This window comes from Myotis yumanensis, unplaced genomic scaffold, assembly GCF_028538775.1.
Source record: "Myotis yumanensis isolate MYYU_CA2020_CCGP unplaced genomic scaffold, mMyoYum1.0.hap1 SCAF_3, whole genome shotgun sequence".
NCBI classification, from domain to species: domain Eukaryota; kingdom Metazoa; phylum Chordata; class Mammalia; order Chiroptera; family Vespertilionidae; genus Myotis; species Myotis yumanensis.
Genome location: NW_027223754.1, coordinates 91,082,107 through 91,098,403, shown reverse-complemented (window position 1 = coordinate 91,098,403; position 16,297 = coordinate 91,082,107). Strand labels below are relative to the sequence as shown.

The following is a 16,297-nucleotide window of genomic DNA, read 5'->3' as shown; positions in this document are numbered from 1 at the left end:
TCTATCCACTGAGCCAAACCGGTTTCGGCTGCATTTCTATTTCTATGTGTAAAAATGTTGTTCATTAATATGAGGTTTTTACAACTTACAAAGTTGTAAAATAGTTTCAAGACCATGGGAGGTGGAGACAACCCAGAAAGTGCACTAGATATTGGCCATTTCAAAGTCTTTCACACTTTTTTCTCCCCATCACCTTTCTGTTGTGATCATAAAAATTATCTTATTTCAAAAGAGGGCTGAGGCCATTAGTTTGACCTGATTGTTTAATTGGGTGCAGCAAGAATCTTAACTTACCACATCGGCCTTCGTAAGTTGGCCCTGCAAGCCTAGACCCAACTGTACTGACCAGCGCTGAGGCCAAAACATGCTCTCTGGAAGTCTTCCTGAGGGATCTCAAATAGGACTTTTAAAATCCGCTATTTTATGTTAGCCTGAATGGAAACCAGCCCCGTGGAACTCTCCACCAGCTCTCACCGCAGTACTCAAACGTTTGGGTTAGCGCTGCTGTCCTCCAGGTGTGAGCTGTACATTTTACTAAACAATGTCTCCACAGAGTTTAAGAAAAATTCAAAATATTAAGAGAGAAGTGACGGTCTTAAAATATAATATCAGATTAAGGCAACATGTGACATTCTAGACCTTACTTAAAAACATTTTGAAGCTTAGAATTTTGAGAATCTATTCCTATTCCCATTGTTCATATTAAAGCGATGCATTAAAACTCCTTAGACTAAATGCTGGTTTGCCTGTTTGGAATAGTTTAATGCTCACAGAGCTTTGTATAGATACTGTTGCTCCCATGGTTAACAAAGAGGAAGCTGAGGAGAATCGAAGATGGCGGCATAGGTAAACACCGGAGACTGCCCGCCGTGGACAACCACTTCAAAAATACAACTAAAAGTCGGAGCGGACATCAACCAGAACCACGGGAAGGCTGGCTGAGGAGAGTCTCTTCAACTAGAAGCAAAAACAACAGCATTCCGACGCTCAGCGGAGGCGCAGTGTGGAAAATTTAAAGGTACGGCGGTGCGGTGGTGAGGGTGCGCGCGCAAAGCGGGCTGGCGGCTGAGGGCGAGATTGTCGTTTTCAATCAGGAGCGAATCTCAGACTCTGGGCTACAGATCCGGGCGAGTCTCTAGGGACCCAGACTCAAACGGGAGAAGCGGGACTGTCTGGCTACGGCCCCTCCGAGGTTTGCAGCGATTGCTGGGACAGAGAGGCAGAGCCCCTGGGGACGGACTGAGAGCGGCCATAGCTGCTCCCTCCCCCCCGCCCTGTTGAGCCCGCCCCGCCCAAACCCTGCGCACAACCATTTGCCGACCGCCTCAGGCAAGGGCTGGACTAGCACCTCCCCTGAGGACTGAAGTTTTCCCACAGCTGATTTCCACAGCCAGTCGGCCTGGTGGTCAAATCCCTCTAGTGTTAACTACAACAATTAAGGCTTCGCTAGAACAAGACTGCGCACAGAGACCACAAGGGGGTGCACCAAGAAAGCATAAAAGATGCGGAGACAAAAAAACATGACAGAAATGGAGGATATGGAGCTAAGAATCGCAATTTTGAGGGCTTGCTATAAATTCGTGCAGAGCCTCACGAAAACTAATGAGACCCTCGATGCTACGATAAAGAAATTAGAAAGTAAGCATACACGGACTGAAATAAAGAATATTATACCCAATAGCAGACCAGAGGAGTGCAAGAATCAAACCAAAGATTCGACAAAAAACACCCAATTGGAAAAGCATAATGAAAAAAGAATCCGAAAGTGTGAAGATAGTGTAAGGAGCCTCTGGGACAGCTTTAAGCGGACTAATATCAGAGTCATTGGAGTCCCAGAAGATGAGAGACAGCAAGATATTGAAAACCTATTTCAAGAAATAATGGCAGAAAACTTCCCCCACCTGGAGAAAGAAATGGACTTACAGGTCCAAGAAGCGCAGAGAACCCCAAACAAAAGGAATCCAAAGAGGACCATACCAAGACACATCATCATTAAAATGCCAAGAGCAAAAGACAAAGAGAAAATCTTAAAAGCAGCAAGAGAAAGAGGCTCAATTACCTACAAGGGAATACCCATACGACTGTCAGCTGATTTCTCAACAGAAACTTTGCAGGCCAGAAGGGAATGGCAAGAAATATTCAAAGTGCTGAATACCAAGAACCTACAACCAAGATTACTTTATCCAGCAAAGCTATCATTCAGAATTGAAGGTCAGATAAAGAGCTTCACAGATAAGGAAAAACTAAAGGAGTTCATCACCGCCAAACCAGTATTATATGAAATGCTGAAAGGTATCCTTTAAGAAGGGGAAGAAGAAGAAAAAGGTAAAGATACAAATTATGAACAACAAATATGCATCTATCAACAAATGAATCTAAGAATCAAGTGAATAAATAACCTGATGTACAGAATGAACTGGTGACTATAATGAATCAGGGACATAGAAAGGGAATGGACTGACTATTCTTGGGGGGGAAAGGGGAATGGGAGATTCGGGAAGAGACTGGACAAAAATCATGCACCCATGGATGAACTCAGTGGGTGGGGAGTGAGGGTGGAGGGTGGGGTGGGAGCTGGAAGGAGGGGAGTTATGGGGGGAAAAAGAGGAACAAATGTAATAATCTGAACAATAAAGATTAAAAAAAACAAAACAAAAAAAACAAAGAGGAAGCTGAGGCTGAGTATATATTCAGGTACCATAGCGGTTCTCAGGCCACTAAGTTGGTTTTACATTTGGGATTAAATTTCTGAGTGGAAGTAGTTGCTCCAACAGCCAAATGTGCTGCCTTCCTCACTGCAGAAGAAAGCCGTCTAGCTCTATTTGCAGGGCGCCACTTTGTGTGGGAAGGAAGAAGCAAGGTACTGCTATCCTCTATCTTCTAGCACCTGCTGGCCAAGCCTGGCTCTACCTGGGGAGGCCTGGCCAGGGCTGGAGTTCCATTCAGCTCCCCTACAGCCCTGTTCTGCGCAATCCCTCACATCCCTTGACCCAGTCACAATGGTCTTTGCAGAGGAATGCCATCTACAAAGCCTTTTCACCAACAGTTGTTCATTTATATACACGGGCGGCATCCTGTCACAACAGGCTGTGTTTCACAGGTCTGCCTGAACAATGCTTGTTTGGAAATCTAGACCAAAATGTTCCACACAGGCAACGTACTGAGTTGAAGTTGTTTTCAGAAGTCAGAAAACTATGTAATCTGTTTGTGGTAATCTATTAAAATTCCTCACTGCCAACAAGAAGTGGTGGTGGTGGTGTGTGTGTGGGGGGGGGGGGGGGGGGGCGGCGGCGTGTATGCACATAAACTAAAAAAAGTACTTTATATTTTAACTAACAATTTTAATTTATTTTCTGACCATGCAGTTTTATGTATTTTTAAGGATTTTTAAATTTCTGAATAATTGGATGAAATGTTAAAAATATCTATTTTCAGATCCTATTTTGTGTGACTCCTCAGAAGACTAAACACTAAGCCATCTGGGTGGATACCAACTCCCTGGCACCACACCATGAGTGAGAGGCCCAGCACGCCACCCTCCTAGTGGGCCACAGTCTGGCTGCTGCTTTAAGGATTTGGGAGCCTTGCCCCTGATGCACCTCTGCAGGGGAGAATGAGGTGCAGACCTAATGACATCCCTTCCACACCACGCCCTGCTTCCCCAGTTCCTCTAAGGGTGAGCTTATGGCCATTCCAGGGGGAGAGGTTCATGTATGAGGATATACAAGATAGTTCAGAGTTGGGATTCTCTGTATGTATAAATGTGAGCAAAATCCTCCCAAATAGTAAGAACACTGCCCACCTGCCCAATTCTCCAATAATATTTAAAGCACTTACCATGAATTGAATAAATAACAAATTTTTTTATCCTAAGTATTTTTCTTGGAGGGAGAGTCAAGTTATAAATATTTTTCACATCTTCAAAATATCCAACATACCTATTCTGGAAAAAACACACACAGAAGTCTTCATTTAAGTGGAGATGAAAAGTCTAAAGTCAGCATATCTGATTTTTTTACATAGAATTTAAGTAGAGTAATTAATTAAGAGAACATTTATTGGGTGCCATTATATAACTTCATTTTTATGGAGGTTGCCTCATGACTGAATATCTACCTTAAAAAACATGGTGGAGGAGTAACAAGGAAGGAGCCAGGTGCTGCTGACAGGCTCCTATGATTGAGAGAGCAGCTAACCAGAACCAACAAGACAGCAGCATCCCAGCAGGAAACAGTTAAGGAGCCACTATGGATTTTGAGCATGAAACAAATGAGAACAAATCTATGTGAGGTCAGAGACCTAGTTGTGACTGCATTAAAGGAAAGTTTGTGGTTTGGTGGTGAGTAGCCTTCTAGGCATGAGGGAGCAGATGTAAAAACTCAAGAGGAAGCCCTCCACAGGCCAGTGGTAGATACACATTCTCTTGTCTCTGCCAGCTGAAGCTTTTTCACTTTCCACTTCTCCAATTTTGTTTTTGCAAGGAAGCCCTGGGAATTCTCTTAGCCTAGTCCTTCTCTATGGCAGGCTGCTTACTCTTTTTGAAGAGTTCTGGTACTGAATCAACTGGACTAAAAAATGTATCGACTCTGCCCCACCCACTGGGAAGTGTTAATAAAATTGACTGCCATACTTTCCATCAGAAAGGGCCAGCAAAGAGAAAGTCTCGTGCAAGTCCTTAACTCAGGGATGGATGAAATGTAGTCCATACAGAATGGCCAGCAGTATAGGGTCAGAATGTGATGGTATCTGAGAATTACCACCCCACGCAGAAGGAACTCTGTCCTGGGGCCTTGCCAGCACAGCTCTCAGCCTGAGGCTGAGGCCCTGCATTTCTATCCCAGTGCATCAGGAGAGATTCTGTTGTAGCTAGGGTGCGCCAGTTCTGGACTGAAGTTAGAGAAACTGCAAAACTGCAGAAGAAATGGGGGAGGGAAGGTGTACAAGGATAGTCATTGAAGGAGTTATATCTAACACGCCCTTAGCTCTTGCCACCAGATTCTCTACCTTTTGCTTAAGGCTTGTAATCAAGCATGGCCCTCAAGCTGCTTTGCTGTCACTATCTCTTCTCCTACAACCTAAAACTACAGGGCCTGCAGCAGGAGTTCATGCCAACTCCCTGGCACCACACCAACATATATTTAGTAAGCACTTGCTCTAAACAGGGGAAATACTCTATGAGGCACTTGGGAATTCCTAGGGTGGAAAGATGGGTTAAGATATGGGCTTTAGGCAAAAGGGGTAGAGAACTCACCATTGAAAATAGCTAGAAAATAATATAAAGTAAAGTAACCTCTAAAAGAAACACAAAGAGCTAGAACAGCCGTGGCAAACTACGGCCCGTGGGCCGGATCCGGCCCTTTGAAATGAATAAAACTAAAAAAAAAAAAAAAAGACCGTACCCTTTTATGTAATGATGTTTACTTTGAATTTATATTAGTTCACATAAACACTCCATCCATGCTTTTGTTCCGGCCCTCTGGTCCAGTTTAAGAACCCATTGTGGCCCTTGAGTCAAAAAGTTTGCCCACCCCTGGTAGAAGAACTGAAAGAGTAGGAGACTATCAGGCTGGGAAGGGAAAGGAACTCCAGGAAAAGGGGCCACGTGAGCAATGGCATGTGGGTGTAAAGTGCTGATGAGCTGGGAAACAGCATACAGTCCAAATGTGTGAGAGTGTGGGACATGTGAATGCACACAGTGGACGAAATGGTTGGAAAGTCAAATCATAGATCTTGAGGGCAAGGTTAAAAAAATTATATTTGCTGCCATTGGCAGTCAGAAGCCATTATGGATTTTGAGCATGGAAATGGCATGATTCGAGCTGGACTGGGCTTTGGTAAGTTCAAGCGTGACTTCTAGTATGGCCTATAGCTATCTTTTTTTCCCCCCTTGGGTATGGCAGAAAGTTTCACGGGATAAGGCTGAGTTCTTATCCCCTGAACTAGCAGTTGCAGTGTTCTGCTACCAAGGCCAAAGGTATCTATTCAGCTCACATCACTTCACCCCAAAAAGCTTCCATTCACAGCCACATCCATTCTATTCAAGAATTCACAACCAGTTCTCACTTTGGTCTGAGGGGCAACAGAGAGGAGAAGCTGTGCACAGGATGCGAAATAACAGGCTTCAGAGTCTGACAGATCTGGATTTGCATTCTTGGTTTAAAAAGTTAATTTCCCTAAACCTCAAGTTCCCAGCTATAAAATGGGAATCATGACAGTATCTACTCATAGTTATTGAGAATATGAAATGAGATAATGAATGTAAAACCTTTAGCATGGTCCAATCAAGTCTAAAATGTTATAAACTCTATAGGATAAAAGTCCTACTTTCTGCAAAAAACAAATTACAAGGTATAAAAAGAGGTGGAAAACCTATAAACCATAAGAGACTTAAGAGACATAGCAACCAAATGAAACATATGGCTCTTATTTGGATCCTGATTGAAACAAACTAAGTTTTTAAAAAGATTTTAAAGTAATTATGGAAATTTAAAGATAAAGTAGGCCTTTTATACTATTAAATATTATTATATTTTTAGATATGATAAATGGTTGTAAGGGTTTTTTAGAGTCTTTATGATAGATTTCATAATAATATACTTTCAGGATAATATAATCTGGTGGCTGGGATTTCCTTCAAAATAATCCTGGTTTAAAGAGTAGAGTGTGTGTGTGTGTGTTTAAGTGGAGATAAATAGATAAAACATGATTGGCCACATAATCAAGTGATTGCTGAAGTGCTGTGATGAGTATCAGGAGACTTACAATATGACTGTCTTAATTTTTTTATGTTTTAAAATTTCCATAATAAAATACTTTTAAAAGGAAAAAAAGGATAATAGCATATATTTCATATAGGTTATCTGAGTATTAAATAAGATAATACGAATAAAAGTGCAATATAATCCTATCTAATAAAAGAGAAACATGGTAATTAGCCGTATGGCCGCTACCCTTCCCATTGGCTAATCAGGGCCATATGCAAATTAACTGCCAGCCAAGATGGCGGCTGGCAGCCAGGCAGCTTGAAGCTAACAGGGAGGCTTGCTTGCTTCAGTGACGGAGGAAGCCAAGCTTCCCCGCCTGTGCTGCCCACTCTGAGCTTGCAGTTTGAAACATTGTAACAAATATAGAAGCTAAACAAAACCCCAGAAACCTGCTTTCAGTCAGCCAGGCTTCAGCCAGCAAGACTGCAACATTGTATCAAATACAGAAGGTAAACAAAGGCCAGAAACCTGCTTTCAGCAGCTGAGCCTCAGAGAGAAAGCTGGCTCTCAGCTCCAGTGACAGGCATAGAAGGTAAATAAATGCCAGAATAAAAAAAAAAAAGAAAAAAAGGAGAGGTTTGGAGCTTCAGTCGCCCGCCAGCCTGAAAACAGCCCTCAGCCCCTCACCCAGACTGGCCAGGCATCCCAGTGGGGACCCTCAACCTGAAGCAACAAGATGGCGGCTAATTTGCATACTGAAGGCAGGCGGTGGCAGGCAAGGCTGTCTGCGGTCTGGGACCCGGCTCTGTGACCCTGCCAGGCGGGGGGCAGTGCTTGAGGCTGTCCGCAGTCTGGGACCTGGATCCATGTCCTTGCGGGCGGGGCAGCAGTGCTTGAGGCTGTCCCCAGTCCCAGGACCCAGATCTGTGACCCTGCCGGACGGGGGGCACCGCGGGAGGCTGTCCGCAGTCCAGGACCTGGATCAGTGACCCTGCCGGGCGGGGGGCAGTGGTTGAGGCTGTCTGTGGTCCCGGAACCCGGATCCGTGACCTTGTGGGCAGGGGGGCAGCATGGGAGGCTGTCCACAGTCCGGGACCCGGATCTGTGACCCTGCCAGGCGGGGGGGGGGGGGGGGGGGCAGCGCTTGAGGCTGTGCACGGTCCCGGGACTCGGATCCGTGACCCTTCACAGTGGGGAGGCAGCCATCAGTGCCCAGGAGTGACTGGGCAAGATCCGCCTCCTGGCCCAGAAGGTGCAGGATCGCAGGGACAGCCACCGTGGCAGGCCAGGCTGACATCCTCCTGGCCGCACCACGGGGGTTTGCGGATCTGCAAAGCCAGAGGCCTCCGGTGTGCACATACCCCCCTGGCGTGCAAACATCCCCCAGCACACTGTCACCCTCCCACGCCTGCAACAGTTGCAAACCAAGGCGTGCACAAGTTGCCCCCACCTCTCCACCGCACTTCCATCAACCCGGCATGCCTAACACCCCCACAGGATGTGCACACATCCCCTCTGATGCGCTCACGTCCTTTGGGGAGTGTCTGGGTGTTCTGGGTGCTGAGCGTGGGCGCCTGTGAGATGACAGTGAGAGGGCGGAGTGGTGATGCCCTGTTACCACGGAGGCCAGTGCAGCTATGAGATCACCTCTGGGGAGTTAATGCAGGTGCTGAGGCAGGAGCAGGTGCAGATAGACACACCTGGTGGGCACGGGCGGCCCTCTCTGAGGTGCCTTTGGTCAGCGTTCAAGATCAAGAACCCAGAGGCGGAGAGGAATTCCGTCCTCTCAGTGAAACAGTGGGATAGTCGGGGCAACTGTAGAGGAGGAATGCACTTTGGGTGCCAGCACCCATGAGCAAAGGCTGCCCTGACTGAGCCTCGCTTGCTTGGGGCCTAGCGCACTCCTGCCAGGCAGCAGGTGACAGGACGTGCTTTTCCGAATTAATGAGAGAAAATGTTGATTCTCCTGCTGCCCACGAAGGTAGAAAGTGAAGTGGGGAGACATGTGGGGAATGAGCAAGGTTCCCCGTCTGGGGGTTCCAAATCTGCTGTTGGTTTCTTTCACCACTGACAAGAGATATACAGGGTGTCCCCCAAAAATATATACACACTTTGAATACCTACTAATTCCAATGGTTTTAAGCATAAGAAAGAAACAACAATGGAGCTGTTATCTGTAAAAGTGTGGGCACAAACAGGTAGTTGGACATTCCCTGAGGGGTCCCAGATTGGAGAGGGTGAAGGCCAGACTGAGGGACCCTTTCCACCCCCCCCACCCCAGTGCACGAATTTCGTGCACCGGGCTACTAGTCTATACTAATAAAAGAGTAATATGCTAATTAGACCAGATGTCCTTCTGAACAAAGCCATGGTGGGGGGGGGGGGGGGGGGGCCGAGGCAGAGGCGGTTAGGGATGATCAGGCTGGCAGGAGAGAGCAGTTAGGGAGCAATCAGGCCGGTGGGGGAGAGCAGTTAGGGGTGATGAGGCCAGCAGGGGAGAGCAGTTAAGGGCGATGAGGCTGGCATGGGAGCAGTTAGGGGGCAATGAGGCTGGCAGGAGAGTGGTTAGGAAACCGGCAGTTGGACATCTCCTAAGGGGTCCTGGATTGGAGAGGTTGCAGGCCAGGCTGAGGGACACACCCCCGGACCCCCCCCCCCCACCCCCACCCCCCGTACACTAATTTCGTGCACCAGGCCTCTAGTAATATATGATAGTGTCTGGATATAATAGATTTATGAAAAATGTTACTTTCCCTTTTCTTTATCATTCAAAATACAGCCCTTACCCCATCTCTCTCTCTGTCTCTGTCTCATGCATACCGCCCCCCCTCCCCACGCACACGCACACTCACACACATGATATTGTTCAAGGGTAGAACTATCCTAGTGGAGAATTGTGAAAGACTCAGTTCCTCTCTATGGGAAATAAATGGCTGATGACTTTAGTTAGTTTTTAGCAGTCTGGGACCTTCTTTCTTTGGGAAGGGAAGCAACTCCTGAACTCCGTAAACAACAAACAACATAAAGTGGGAAGCAATATGCTCTGGGGAGAACTCAAAGCTTGCAAAGCTCAGGTAGTGCCTGAGACACAGCTCTCAGCCTCTGGGAGGGATCAAGGCACCCAAGTGCTGCTGCCTGACCACCAAAGGAGAAGTCTAAACTGAAACCAAATAATAGGTGTCAATCCCCCCACCTTTTTTTATTAAAAAAATTTTTTAAATTTATTTCAGAGAGGAAAGGAGAGGCAGAGAGACAGAAACATCAATGATGAGAGAGAATCATTGACTGGCTGCCTTGTGCACGTTCGACACTGCAGATGGAGCCCACAAACCAGGCATGTGCCCTGACTGGGAATCGAACCGCAACCTCCAGATTCATAGGTAGACACTCAACTACTGAGCAAAACTGACTGGGTGAGGACCCCCTTTTTAAAAAGAACACTTACCACCCTAGCCGGTTTGGTTCACTGGATAGAGCATCGGCTTGGGGACTGAAGAGTCCTGGGTTCGATTCCAGTAAAGGACATGTACCTTGGTTGCGGGCACATCCCCAGTGGAGGGTGTGCAGGAGGCAGCTGGTCGATGCTTCTCTCTCATCGATGTTTCTGACTCTCTATCCCTCTCCCTTCCTCTCTGTAAAAAATCAATAAAATATATTAAAAAAAATAAAAAGGACACTTACCTGAGAAGGAGTTTCTACTCCCTGAAATTTACTGCTGGTGGTTTTATCTGTTCGTCGTTCTCCAAAATAATAAAGGCTGTCCTATAGAAATGGGGACAAGCCAATCATGGGTCATCTGTATTTTCCTCTCCTGTATAAGGTATTCTTAATGTTTCTAAGGGTACACATCCCCCTAAGTCAGCAGTCTCTGGGCAGAGGCTACCCAAAATGATAAAATTAGCAAAGCCACATCAAGGCTCATGCTCATTCCAATATTCATAAAGACATAGAATTTTAGAGCTGGGAAGGCCTTAGAGGTCATCTGGTCTGTCTTCCTACCTTTCCATTTTACAAATGGAGAAGATTAAGACTGAAAGAAAAGCTGGTGACTGGCATGGCAACTTATGCAGCAACACACAGGGGGCTCTCTGTCTAAGGCTTTGGTCAATGGCTTCCAACTGTTTTATTTAAAAGCAACAATCTACATTAATAAACCTAGGAGATACACACACACACACACACACACACACACCTGAAACACAATTTCATAAAACAATGCTTACCTTTTGATATTTACTAATCTATTCCATTTTATTTAAAAAAATACGAGTCACAACCCAATAAGTTGATTTTGTAACTCACTAATAGATTTTCATTCATAGTTTAAAAAGCATTGCCCTTGAACAGTGACTCCCAACCTTTTCCATTTCATGGCACATTAACTAATTACCAAAATTCTGCAGCACACCAAAAAATATTTTTGCCAATCTGATAAACAATAGGTATAATTTTGATTCATTCACACCAGACAGCTATTTTTGTGTGTCTTCTGTCATTTTATTATGACAATCTAAGGGAAAAGAGGTCAGTACCCTTGACTAAATACTCAGGTATTGCATGATTTAAAAATTCTTGTGGCACATTGGTTGAAAACCACTGTCCTAGAACATTCATTTTCATAATTTGTGTGCCTCAAATTAGAAAAAAGAAGATAGTGGAATTAGAGTGTTGGGCATGGTGCATAATGCACAGTTTCTCTTAACTCGACTGTGGGCCAAGTGAGATGCAGAGCTACTGGGAGTATGTCCTCTAAGTGGTAACTTCTCAGCAAGATCATGGCAGAAAAAAGACTGAGAACCCTGCTTCAGGAAGTGAAACTACCCACCCTATCTTCTCAGAAATTTCCAGAGGGCACAGACCCCACAGAGAGTGACTATGCAGAAGTAACACTCAGGAGAGACTTTGTTCTGAGTTGGAAAACATCACCTTTTATCTACCTAGCACTTCTAAGGATCAAGGTCCTTTAGAGAACTTACCCAATCAATCTTGATATTTTTCTTGTGAGAAAGGAGGAAGCCCCATAATTGGTCAGAGTAAGAGCAGGGCTGGACTAGGAGACACAGGTGAAGCGTCTAGATTGTTAAGCTTTTTTGCACTGTGTAATTTGACCTTACTCACCTCACCTTAATCTTGCCCCTATTGGGTCCTGTCTTTATTTAAAATGTTGCTATTGTATATATCATTGATTTTTGGCATTAATTTTCATTTAAAAATATTGCATTAGGATATTATTTATCTTGACTATGACTATTTTGGCATTAAAATTTTCCCATGGCGCACTAATGTCTCACTGACCTCACCCTAGTCCTGGCCCAGAGTAAGGGCTATCTAGGTCAGTTATAACCACAAGCTAAACAAAGAAGTATTAAAACCAAGCTTTCTAATAACAGCCTCTCCCTTTACAATTTCATTACGTACCATGACTCAAATAATCATCCTACCCTACCAATGACATTTCAGAATTAGCAAATGCAGTCAGCATAAGACAACGTTTGTAGTAACATCTTTCATACCTCTGCAGTTGTAAATATTTCACAGGCAATAAGGCACGCACAAGCCATAGTTCCAGTTCTTCCTAGAAAAGAAAAGAAGTTAGCTCATTATTCATGGTAATATGTGGCTATAAAAATACTCTCAGAAATATCCAGAGGTCATTTTGAATTGATTTTCTTTCACTCTGAAAGTGTTTGTTCAGAAAACTTCAAGTCAGAAACAGCCAAAGCTGTTTCACTGCTCTGAGGTTCTCCTAGGAATTCTTCCTAACCATGTGCATGAGTGCACATGTGCTGTGTGCATTGTTCTTGAATCACTACTGCAGTCATGGGCAGAGGCAACCAGCTCTGCTTAGGATTCTAACACTACAGAGCTACTCGCCAGTTAAGAATAACATCAATAAAAGAACGTGGTTAGAACCTCAAATACAATCTAGCATTTACAATACCCATTATTCCTTCCATTTTAGTTAAACTTTTTAAGTGTGTTATAAAATATATGAAAGCAGAAAACAGTATAATGTACCCCCATATACCTGGTCCACAGATTCTATAATTATCTATACTAATAAAAGACCAGATATCTTCTGGACGTCCTTCCAGACAAAGCCACCGTGGTGGGGGCTGAGGCAGAGGTGGTTAGGAGCGATCAGGCTGGCAGGGGAGGACAATTAGGGGGTGATCAGGCCAGCAGGGGAGGGCAGTTAGGGGGTGATCAGGCCAGCAGGGTAGCAGTTAGAGGGTGATCAGGCAGGCAGGCAGAAGCAGTTAGGGGCGATCAAGCCAGCAGGGGAGCAGTTAGGGGGCGATCAGGCCAACAGGCAGAGGTGGTTACGGGCGATCAGGCAGGCAGGCAGGCAGGCAGGCAGGCAAGCGGTTAGGAGCCAGCGGTCCCGGATTTCGAGAGAGATGTCTGACTGCTGTGGGCCTAAACCGGCAGTCGAACATCCCCTGAGGGGTTCTGGATTGGAGAGGGTGCCGGCAGGGCTGAGGGGACCCCCCCTCCCATGCATGAATTTCATGCACTGGGCCTCTAGTTATATTGTTTACTTAGTTTTTTTAATTTATTTTTAGAGAGAAAGGAATGGAGGAAGAAAAATCATCAATTTTGTTTTTTCCCCCACTTATTTATGCATTCATTGGTTGATTCTTGCATGTGCCCTGACAGGGGATCAAACCCACAACCTTGGCTTATCAGGATGATTCTCTAACCAACTGAGCTACGCAACCAGGGCCTATTGTAGTTTAATTTCTCTCTTCCTTTTTTCTTTCGTGTTTCCTCTCTCCTTCCCTCTTTTACACATGCACTTCTATAGCATTTAGATGCACATACCCTGCATCTATACCAGGGGTGGGCAAACTTTTTGACTCGAGGGCCACAATGGGTTCTTAAACTGGACAGGAAGGCCGGAACAAAAGCATGGATGGAGTGTTTGTGTGAACTAATATAAATTCAAAGTAAACATCATTACATAAAAGGGTAGGGTCTTTTTTTTTTTTTTTTTAGTTTTATTCATTTCAAACGGGCCAGATCCGGCCAGCAGGCCGTAGTTTGCCCATGGCTGATACAGTATCTAATGTTTAATACCTGGGTTTAAAACAAACCCTTGATTTCATGTCATTTCATCCTTAAAGTCTCTTATGTTTTATTCCAATACATATTTTTGTCCTGCCAAACAAAATTTGGGTTAAAAATGTTGCTTTTTATTTCTATAATTATCTGTAGCTCTTGTCTTATCAGTATATGATGAACTTATTTTATCCAATTCCAAACTTATCCCTTTAACTTGAGATACACTCTGATTTCTATTCTATCCTTTTAAAACGAACCACTAAACTTATTTTACAACCCATAGTTTGAAAACCACTATTCTAAGCCAAGTACTTCCAAAGAGGACTTTGGACCATCCTATGCTATGATAAATAAAAGCTTTTTAACAGCCCAGCTTTCAGTTGTGTATAGACTGTTAACATTTCAATTGTGGATGACATCTCTGGGTCTCTATAACTCTAATATCTTTCCTTTGAAAAGCACTTTTGCAGATTTATATCCCTGTGGATAAGTACAACGGCATACACAGTAAATGCCCTCTCATCCAGTGAAGTCGGGTACAGCAGGGAATCACAAAAATGACATTGCCTATTTTCACTTTAAACGAATATACATTTATTAACTACACTTCTGATTTTGGACAAAGGTTTTGGAGTTTTTTCTTGGAATGGCTAGGTCCATGGCATAAATAATTGCATCATCTATAATTTTTAGTTTCCCATTTTAAAAAGCAATCTAGGTGCAGAACCCCTTTAGATTTTACTACTGGAATTTTTCTCCCAGTGTTTTACTTTATTCTTACTTGTATTTAACTCGGCTGCAGTTATGGTTGTAGCCACTTAACTTTATTGAATCTTCTTAAAACATTTAATTTAAGTTTCCTAAAACTGTAACTTGTTCTGTTCACTCTAACATTTCACAGATCTACGTAACACTTGATTATTTGATATAAGTATAATAACAAATGGAACTGGCAGATACTGGCAGAAGTAGAAACAGATAGGCATAATTCAGAGAAGCTTTCTAGCTGCAATTTGTCAATGTGTCAATGGACACCAACAGGTGAGTTCATAGAGGGAATGGAGAGCATCATATAAGTCACTAAACTGGTTAGTTAAAAGTCAGTAAGAGAGCTTTTGTTATCCTGAAGTTGGCAGAAGCATCTTGCACCTCTAAATGTAATAAAATTCTTGGCTTTCATAATGATAACTAACATTTGGGTTTACATATCTCATATAATCTTTACAACAATTCTGTGAGTAGCACAAGGAAGGAGAAACCGAGGTTCTGCAAGTTTAAGAAACTTTCACATAATCAAAATAGCAAGCTATCTTAATGCCAGCTTATATGACTTTTTACAACACTTATGCTTTAGTCTTTTTCAAGCCATGTCCATCACCCCTCCCCACTGTGTAGACTTACATGCTAAATTCTTGAATCTATAAGCAGATCTATAATCTATGAAGTGATTTCCCAGACACCAAGAGTGGTAGGTGTGATTGTGTGATTGTATGTGTGTGTGTGTGTGTGTGTGTGTGTGTAAGTTGCATGTATCTCCATCTAATACATACTATTTTTTTCTTTGTAAACAATAGACTGTGGTATCCATGGGAGAAGTGCATGTGTCTGCTAAGTACCTATCACATACCCTACATCTATACAGTACCTAGTGTTTAATACATGAACGAATGGACATTTATACTTTTCCAATTTATCATGACATCAAGTCCCATGACAACTCCTTTTTCTCATTTTGTTTTCACTTCCTCATTGAACTAGATGCACAATGAATAATTTCACTATTGGCTTTACCAATATCACATAACACTGCCTTTCTTACTTCTGCATCCTTTTGTTGTACCCACTCTGTAAAAGCCTAATACTTGATTAATTTGGGCATCCACTTCCTCCATTCTTACATATAAAAACATCAGAATACATAGACACCAGAGATGCAGAGAACTGCTGGAGAAAAATCACACAACTTTTCATATTGCTAATAATATAAATTAATGTTCTAACATGTAAACTGGACCTTCAATGCAGCCAAAACACTTCTATATGTTGCTAGTTAGTTCCTTTTCCTAGTTCTTCTAGAATCTGATTTAAATTTTCCCTACATTCCTCAAATCTCCAACCCAACCACCTTCCCAGTGACTCTCAGTTTGTGTCTTCATTTCTTTTTTCACAGAGGCAAGACCTCCCTTAACTTGTTGCCTATCTGAGTCTCCACTACAAGCTTCCCATGATTACATCCATTCTTTTCCCTTCCTTTGAATCTCACTTGTGAAGTTTCTCCTCTTAATTCAGCAAAATGCTCCACTTGGGTTCTGAATCCCATCCCCTTCTCTCAACTCAGTCTTGACTTTATCAGTCTCCACTTTTCAGTACCTTCAAAATCTCTCTCTCCTCTCTCTCTCTCTCTCTCTCTCTCTCTCTCCCTCTCCCTCTCTCTCCCTCTCTACCCCTCTACCCCCCTCTCTCCCCTTTCATCCTTTGACAAATAAGCATAGTCAGGTCTCATCACTTTGCCTTATAAACAACACTCT

At 43.7% G+C, this 16,297-nt stretch overlaps 1 protein-coding gene across 1 annotated transcript in view; it reads right to left on the bottom strand.

Annotated features, from left to right (window-relative positions):
* Window positions 1–16,297, bottom strand: part of LOC139006242 (phosphatidylinositol 3,4,5-trisphosphate 3-phosphatase TPTE2-like) — an 85,183-nt gene that overhangs the window by 13,460 nt on the left and 55,426 nt on the right. Inside the window, exons 9-11 of the mRNA XM_070408732.1 lie at window positions 12,218–12,279; window positions 10,386–10,466; window positions 3,838–3,943 (exon numbers count right to left, since the gene is read on the bottom strand). Of these exons, the coding sequence (XP_070264833.1) occupies window positions 3,838–3,943; window positions 10,386–10,466; window positions 12,218–12,279 (249 nt within the window). The remainder of the gene's footprint in view (window positions 1–3,837; window positions 3,944–10,385; window positions 10,467–12,217; window positions 12,280–16,297) is intronic.